Source organism: Antedon bifida, chromosome 1 (genome assembly GCF_963402885.1).
Source record: "Antedon bifida chromosome 1, ecAntBifi1.1, whole genome shotgun sequence".
Taxonomy (NCBI): domain Eukaryota; kingdom Metazoa; phylum Echinodermata; class Crinoidea; order Comatulida; family Antedonidae; genus Antedon; species Antedon bifida.
In genome coordinates, this window is record NC_136226.1 from 31,366,577 (window position 1) to 31,375,640 (window position 9,064).

Sequence of the window (9,064 nt, forward strand, 5' to 3'; positions counted from 1 at the left end):
TGTCAAGGCACATGCAGGTACGTAAATAATGGACACTTATTTAGACCAAACAGCTTATAAATCAAAGGAATTTTTAATTTATTCAATTAGAGACCAGGAGCTTGGTATTTTTATTTTCGTGTACAGTCTGAAAAACAATCTGCTGCCCTCTGCTTCAAATGTATTTTATGCAATATACACCGTAAATTAAAAATGTAATATTAATGGTACAGTATTGAATATAAGAATTGATCAAAAATTCTTTCCGATAATGTTCAGTTCACAGAAGCTCCTACACTGTGTTTACATACACACATTGTTCTTCACAAAACCAACTTGATTTTTCATTTAAATTCCTCTTTATTTTTTATTCTTTTTCTTCATCAATTTTGCTTGAACTTTTTGTAATACTTTTGATGATCCCTTTTTCACAGATTTCTTGTTTTTCCCGCTCGCTTTCGTTGGAATATGCTCGTCTTTTGTGTCATCAACAGGTAGGTCCGTCGTTTTGAAACTGATTTCATCGTCGGGGGTTACTGGAGCGGATGCTAGGAATTCTTTCATAGTTTCTCTACTTTTTGCTTGCCTTGTTTTTGGTGTTTTATTAGTATCTTTACTCTTTTCAATAGAAAGTAAACCAGAATTCTTCAGCTTTTCCCATTGCTCACTCTGTAGATAAAAAACAAGAAATTTAGAGGATCTATAAAATGTAAGTAAAATATTGTACAGTATATGTTAACAATTGAAAATGTGCATTTGTTTTAAAGATGGCTGGTTTACATAAAACACTTGTGTGTATTTTCTTTACTTATTTTACCAATTTCACAAACTACTTAAGTTGCATAAATGTAAATGGGGAATAACCTGTGACTTGCAGCCTACTGGGCTGAATTGCGCACAGGTGTAGATGGCACGTAACAACCTTCTTCTCCCCTAATGGTCCCTTTGTGTCTAGTGCCTGTTTGTCCATAACGACAGGGGGTGAATGGACCAGTACACCAGGGTAACCCCCCTGCATAAACTTGTTACTTACACAACCATCAAAATCGTAATCTATTCCAGCTTTTGCTATTTTCTTCTGTCTTTGTTTACTTTGCTTTGCTCTTTTTGTCAGCAGCTTAAGTACTCTGCTTCCATCAGCAGTGAGGGCACTGTTGTGTTTTGAAATTGCTTTTCTTTTTATAACAGAAGGATTGAAGAAGCGACGGTCACAGCCTTTAAACATGTCTGGATGTATCTTTTCTTTTGCGACGACATGACCTGCAAAAGAATAATAATATTATGGTTCTTATTTAACATTAGGGTCTATAGTACAGTTTTTTTCCTGTACCATAAATCAATTGAAATTATTTGTTTTCAATTTAAATACTTTACTCACATTTTAAAAGTTTGTTGTAAGTGAGGTAGTTGTTCATTGTTTCAGCTGCAATCTTTGCTACCTCGTCAAACTCAAACTCTACAAATCCATAGCCTTTAGAGCGCCCACTCTAAATGAAACAGTAAAAACAAAATATAGTTATGTTCAGAAAGTCATTAAAAAGAACAAAATATGGAGCCTGTGAGACCTTTTAAATTATCGTATATTAAGGTCAAGTGCTTTAATTTAACCATCTAGGAGAATCTTGTTAATTTGGTAATCATGACTGGTTTAATAACTGATACTAACCTTTGTTGACCTACTGAGTTTCAATCTTGTTACTGTGCCAAATTGTGAAAAGAAGTGGCGCATCTGTGGCTCGAAAAATCCATGAGGAATGTGTCCAACGTACAAAACACCTGGTTCAATATCCGTGCTCTAACGACACAAAATATGGTGATGATACGAAGATGGTGACGATACCGAAAGAAAGTAAGAAATATATTTTATTTTTAATAATATTAATTAGGTATAGGCCTAGGCATAGAGAAACTCTAAAATAAAACTCACTTGACACTGAAAATTAATTAATTTTGTATGTACTGTAAATTAAATTCAAAATCATTATTTACTCATTGTCATTCATTTAAATATTATTATTAATTAAAATCATGATTGTTGTTGTTCAAATGAGTTACAGTAGATCTCTTACTAGTTGGGGCCAAACTGTACCTTTAAAATAACTTATTTCAGCCTAAAAAAACGAATCGTCCTGGGCCGAAACGTCCTGGAGCGAAACATCCCGGGCCGAAACGTACCGGATTAACGTGATAGAACTTCGAAAGCCGGCATGGACCGCCTAGCTAGCCTACCAGGGGCCGGGCCTAACTAAGAAGATTAAAAAACCAATTAAAACACTGAACATTACATACCCTTGGTTTTAGATGCTTCACTTTTTCTTCGAACTCCTTTTGCATTTCACTATTAAGAGCAATATGTTGACCTTCCATCTTACAAAGTTGTTTTTATCTAACTATCAAGCGACAAAAAACAAATCACACATGTACATTTGAGAAAGGCGGATGGTGCGCATGCGCGCCACAAAGATGAAAATGTGTTTTTTAATTTTATAACCTTTAACCTTTGTAAAACATGCTTAAAATTATTAATTCTTATTTCAAGATTTTCATTAAAATATTTTTAATCATACATTTAAAATAATTTTATATTGTTGAAATTTTTTATTACGGAAATAATGGTTGTTATGACATATTTTTATATTAATTTGATGTGAGCTTTAAAAACATCGCGGTTGCTATAGGAAACCGATGTACACAAATAAAGTGTGCGAGGATTGTAATTATTGTATCAAGAGTAGTGTGGGTTTTTGATTGATTGATTGTATTTCACACAAAACACGTACACAGAGAAATGAACAAGATTTCTAGTTTTATTGTAGATCAAAACAACTAAATGAACAATGCTTTAATTTGCCATAATGGCTAAGTTTGTAATTGCAGGTTTGTGCCTTTTATTACACTCTCTTTAATTTGTGTACAAATAGTAATACAGGCTAGGCTAGCCGATAGATGACATATTATAGGCCTAGCCTACTAGAGGCCTAGCTAGCTAGGCCTAGGCTAGGCCAAGCAGCAGCTAGGAATGGATAGGTCTAGCCTAGGCCTACCTGTAACCTGGATATATGCATAGGCTACGAACATTCAACACTTGCAATCTTATAAATAGAATATTTTTAATCAATAACAGTACAATGATTGAAAACTGCTTATTCTTATTATTTTTCAGGTCATGCGGATTGTCCGTATTATGCCAAGACTGAATTATTGGCAGATAATCTACAAACAAATCTAGCTGACTTTAAAATACACAAGATTGTGAAAACATCTGGAGAATGGGAGGTTAGTAAAAAAAATATATTTTTTATTTTGTTATTTATTGTTCTGTTTTATTTTAAATTTAATTTATCTAGGCCTATTGTTACTTTAATAGTAAAATACTTGTGCATATTATAATAAGTAGACTTATATGTACTTGCTGTTTTTTATTTTTGATTAATCATATCTGTTTTTACTTTAACATTATATTATATAATAAAACAATTTGCATAGCATCTGTCTTTTGTTTGGTATCATCATTACAATTATTAATTATTTAATAAATGTCTTCTTTTTTGATTTTCAAGGAATGGTTAAATACCACTTGCAGCAAGAATGGCTGGTGTCATAAAAAGTCTCCTATTGTTTGGAGAGAGCTTCTTGACCGAGGTGGCAAGGGAGTTCTGATTGGTGGTTGTAATGAATTCCAAGAATATGCTTACGGTTACTATGGCATTAAATCAGACATGATGAGCTTAGATATGAATAAAGTCAGCGAAGAAAATCTGTGTACAAAGGTTATAACCATTCAGGAGGATGAATATCTAAAGAGCCTTAGTAATCCATTGAAAGTTTGCATCTCGAATGCTTCTAAACCCATGGCTTACTACATGGTTTATGAAATCGCAAGAGGTGATGTCTTTGGCACAACAACGGAAATAAATTTGACGTTATTGGTAGATGACAAAGATAGCGGTGCAATTAAAGGTCTTGAAATGGAGGCACAAGATCTGGCTTGTACACTTTTGAGAAAACTCACCATCACAAGTGATGTCAAGGAAGCGTTTGATGGTGTCAGTGCTGTTGTCTTCTTAGATGGCTCTTCCTTTAAACCAGAAGAATCTCGTGATGATTGGTTAAATTTAAATGGTAATCTGTTCAGAGAATATGGCAGGACCCTGAACGCTATCGCTGCCAATGATGTCAAGGTGTTAATTGCTGGTGATGGTCCTTTAAATTTCAATGCCTACATGCTAGGAACCACGGCCCCAGCAGTGGCTCGACAAAACATTGTGGCTATGGCGCGGTTACTCGAAAACAGAGCCAAGGCAGCCATTGCAAGGAAGCTAAATGTTAACTCGGCATTCGTTGTAGACTTAATTACCTGGGGAAACATCAGTGGCACCAGTCTAACTGATGTCAATAAAGCATCTGTACATCAATATGACGGAGCGATAGTAGGACCTGATTGGTACTCAAGACCCGTCAAAGAGATGGTTCATGATGACAAATGGCTGTCTACTGAATTCTTTGACAGCATAAAGAACCATGAAAGTACTCTTACAAAGACTATTGGACATTGTGCCATGCTTTCAGCAGCTTCTGCAGTCATTGGTGTCTTGAAGGATTGGTGGAATGGTTCAGAGAATGGAACAATGTTATCGTTAGGTGTCTTTTCAGAAGGTATTTTATTATGGTTATGTAATTGTGCAAACAAATTATATCAGTAATGCTCTGTCTACACTATCAAACTTTATGTGACAAAAATGTGTGATGTGCCCATATATGGTAGTGATGTTCCCAAATACAGTATGGTAGTTATATGACATCATCATGTCCATATATTGGCACATTTTTTTGTCACAGAAAGTGTGATAGTGTAGACAAGGCTTAAGATGCATTCTTGATTTATTTGTTTATTTCATGATACTTATTTTCTATACTAGGTTGGTATGATCTTCCGTCTGACATCGTATTCTCCCTTCCTGTCAAGTTCCACAAAGGCAGTTACGAAGTTGTCCAAGATCTTGATATTAACGATGACGACAAACGGACGCTAGAGAGTATCGCAAAAGAACTAATTTCCGAGAAAGAAGTCATATTTCCACCTTCACATACCAACACTCCAACACCATCACCGGTAAATACTGGTGAACCTCAAGTGTTTGGCACAGAGACCAGTGAATCGAACCCTGTCACAGAGGAAAATCCTGAAAGTGTCGCAGCTGACACTGCAGATGTCAATATTGATCGTACTGGGCCGCTGTCAAGAATTGTTGAAGAGGCCGAGCCAGATAGCAAAGATAAGACAAGAACTAATAGTGAAAAAGTACCCACTGAACCAATAAGCGAAGACTAAGACATATTAGCTTCTGTATCAGTGCTGAAGTATTCATCCATAAGATGTAATAAATTAAATAAACTTGTGTATATAGCACACCATGTGTCTTGCAATTGTCCAGTTTTAATTCTATTAACACACTATCATCAGGAGACTTACTAGATTTAATTTTATTACCGATATAATTTGTTTGCGTTTGTTTGTATGTTATACATAACAATAATAAGTCAGGTATTGAGTGTAACACCTAATAATTTGATACAATATTTAATCAATGTTTTAATATGATATCGATTTTATAAGATAACAAGAACCAGTTTGATAAGAGCTCAGTTTTTCACTTAAGCACTATCTTGACAAGCAAAACGACTGATAAATACCAATTGTGGAAAACTACGATATTTTTTACATGCATGATTAAACAGTGCATAATGAATAACATTGATTGAAACACTGTATTTTGGGATTAAGATATTATTTCTCCGTGCCCTTCTAATATCTGTTAGTTGTTAGTGTTGTTTTTGTTACTTCTTTTGTGGATCTCGTGTGGGTTATTCAACGGTCATTTATTAGCCTATAATAATTTATAATAAAATCATCGGGATATCTATCACATCTCATTATCTTTATTATGTACAGTAATAATTTTAAACTTCCGCTAGAATACGCGAGGAAGCTTGGTTCCCACTAGCCACGCAACGCAAGGACGTAACGCAACGTAAGTGATTTGACCAATCAATCACAAGCGATGGATTATTCGAACAATGGCTTGTCATTGGTCGACTCGTTTCAGGGAGATACTGCCGACAAATTGTCATTGGCGGCAGACCAGCCTTCGCGAAATCTCAATTCATATGATACCATTGAATTGTTATTGAATGAAGAGTTTTCTACTGAGCTAAATCCATTCGTCATTGGCACACGAAGGGTCACAAACCTGTAATTGTGCGTGCGCACGGTTTTATTGTTGTTGGACAATACTGTAATTGTATTACTTAGCATTAAACTATTAATTTGCCGAGACTACGCGCATTATGACGTTTCTTCGCTGAACAAAATCCGTAAAAACTGTGTGTCGAGTTCGTTTATTTATCAATGGTACAATTACAATCAGTATTCTTTTTTTAATCGACTGGTGAGGAGGAGCACGTTCTAAATGTCTACGCATGTGCAAATAATTTACCATGACGTAGTTCCCTGGTCATAATTCGTCGCTAATAATAATCGAAAGCTCCCATTATCAAATTTGTAGAAAATTATTAAATATTCTTCAATTATTATTCAGACCTACATTTAGGTCTGTGCAGTTTCTTCGATGACGCATGCGCACGTATGTTTATAAGTCTGAAATCTTTACCATGCTCAATATACCAACCATGACGTATTTAGTTCCCTGGTCATAATAACACTAATAATCGAAAGGTCCCCTTATCAAATTTGTAGAAAATTATTAAATATTCTTCAATTATTATTCAGACCTACATTTAGGTCTGCGCAGTTTCTTCGATTACGTAGTCAGTATCTATTCGCACGCATGTTTACAAGTCCGAAATCTTTACCTTTCAAAATATCAAGTGTTGATGTTAACTTGGACCAGCTGAAGCGGGGCATGACGAAGAATGCAACAACTTTGATTGAAAAACGCTGATTAAACTAGAAAATCGATCGATGAGCATTCGCATCAATTACGATTAGAACGTTACATGATAAACGGCGGCGCCAAATTAACGTAGACAGAACGTCGATATAGGATGAAGCGAATGAGAATGGTATGCCAGCATTTCGTCACTTCTTACGTATTGATTATTTTATGAAACAATAGATACCATCAAAAACTACTAATCAACAACCTGATGTAGTTCGGTAAGTGGCAGTAGTGTCGGGCATTCACGTTTTACTCGACAGATCTCGGTCATCCTGTTGAACGCAAAGGACGACGAAAGGCCGATGCGCTCTGAATAAACACACGTGAAGCGACACGCGTCAAGCGGCGTCAAACGAAAGCGAGTCGCATGAAGCTTCGCGCGTAAATTGTTCGGTGTGCACACACCGGCCTTTATGCACCAGATCATCGTCAGCGTTGGAAACAGCCCCAAACGCATATTGGATTCGCACTAGTTACATTCGTCACACACTCGTCACACACGCGTTACAATCGTCACACTCGTTACACACTGCCGTTGCTCAACTCTGATGCACACTCTTTACGTGGTACACTAACATTATTTTCGACCAATATTAAATATCGCTATCAAATAAAACGTAAAATGTTAATAATCTTTTAAATTAAACATATTTAATCCTTATTTCAAACCTACAAAATAAATAAAGGTATAGTACCATTTCAACCAATCAACGGTACTTATAAAACCCAGATACGTAAGCGATCTATCATTATGAGCGCAGTGGGAGAATTTTATATGATTGCTGGAAACAGACAGATAATAAGAAACTCGTTATAAATGATTGGTTTACTATTTATTACCCATATCTTCCAAAATTTAAATAAAATCTGTTTAGTCCGTGAAATGGTATGAAAATATATTGATTCTATATATTTATTTTATTAGGCCTAACTTTAATTTAATCAATTTTTTTTCCCGAAAATAAAATTGTAATGATGATGGGGGGACGCGTAATTATTTCCCAAAGAATTTTTCTGAAGATCTGACAGTTTACGCGTGAATCTAGAATTTAACCAAATAGTTCGTCTGACTATCACACTTTATGTGACAAAAATATGTGATGTGCCCATATTATAGACACGATGATGTCACATCACTACCATATTTGGGCATATCACTACCATATTTGGGCGCATCACACTTTGTGGTTTGATAGTGCAGACAGAGCTTTAGAAGTTCCTTTACATTTCATGAATCAGAGACTTGACGAATGTTCTAGGTGACGTCACGATCCCCCACTATATCAGAACCTGTTATATGATATTCAAGAACAAACAATTTAAGTGTAAGACCTATTACAGATATCATACAGTACTCGATGAAAATACTCAGATTTTCACTCCTAAACTGACATCTTTCAAATATTTCACACATTTCTTAAATCAATTCTCTTCAAGTTGATACTGTGGATCACACTTGATCTTGCTAGCCAATCACAGATCAATCTACATCGTTTGTATTCAAGAAGGATTGAGAAAAAGTGAATTGAAAAATTACGAGACACTATAGACATGTTATATAATGGTGTGTGTGGGAATTAAAGCACCGTTCAATTAACAATTTCAATCTAGCAAATATTTTATTTCAATATTCGTTCGTCGCTGCTGCCACGCGATTATGATGCTGGGGCATCAGAGCGAACTACGCACAGACTTTATGATTCCGTGACGTCAGAAATATAAAAAATCAAAATAAATATAATTGTATGATTTGCTTTATTTTAGATTATTTAAATAGTTATCAAAGTATGGTAGGATAGAATAACACATTAGTAAAATTATTTTAGAAAGCGTATATTTTAAATAGGCTTATTGTGTATATAAGTGGAGACATAATTTATGTTTTTCTAATACTATTACTACGGAAATAATTGCCGAATAAATTTATATATTAATGATTTTTATATTTATCATAATGATTAATATCAATACCATTTCTTTTCATAAAACTAAACTTATTGCAATTTTATAACTCGGACAGGACCACAAGGTAAAACAGATGTATTTTTACTTGATTGTGAAATCCTGTATAAATATGTTGTTATTTATCAAAACAAGATCAAACAACTAAATAAATCGAGCATGCG

At 34.9% G+C, this 9,064-nt stretch overlaps 2 protein-coding genes across 2 annotated transcripts in view; one reads left to right on the forward strand and one right to left on the reverse strand.

Moving 5' to 3' along the window:
- The window catches only part of LOC144849713 (putative malate dehydrogenase 1B), an 87,870-nt gene extending 81,967 nt beyond the window's left edge, over positions 1 to 5,903 (forward strand). Inside the window, exons 2-5 of the mRNA XM_078706733.1 lie at positions 2,760 to 2,856; positions 3,143 to 3,255; positions 3,540 to 4,635; positions 4,899 to 5,903. Of these exons, the coding sequence (XP_078562859.1) occupies positions 2,835 to 2,856; positions 3,143 to 3,255; positions 3,540 to 4,635; positions 4,899 to 5,311 (1,644 nt within the window). The 5' untranslated portion in view covers positions 2,760 to 2,834 and the 3' untranslated portion in view covers positions 5,312 to 5,903. The remainder of the gene's footprint in view (positions 1 to 2,759; positions 2,857 to 3,142; positions 3,256 to 3,539; positions 4,636 to 4,898) is intronic.
- On the reverse strand, positions 51 to 2,431 carry LOC144850087 (MKI67 FHA domain-interacting nucleolar phosphoprotein-like). The gene is made up of 5 exons (XM_078707282.1): positions 2,269 to 2,431; positions 1,646 to 1,774; positions 1,358 to 1,466; positions 1,013 to 1,239; positions 51 to 648 (listed from the first exon to the last, which is right to left on the reverse strand). Exons 1-5 carry the CDS (start codon positions 2,344 to 2,346, stop codon positions 340 to 342), a joined length of 852 nt encoding a protein of 283 aa, XP_078563408.1. The 5' UTR covers positions 2,347 to 2,431; the 3' UTR covers positions 51 to 339.
- Positions 5,904 to 9,064: the final 3,161 nt, after the last annotated feature.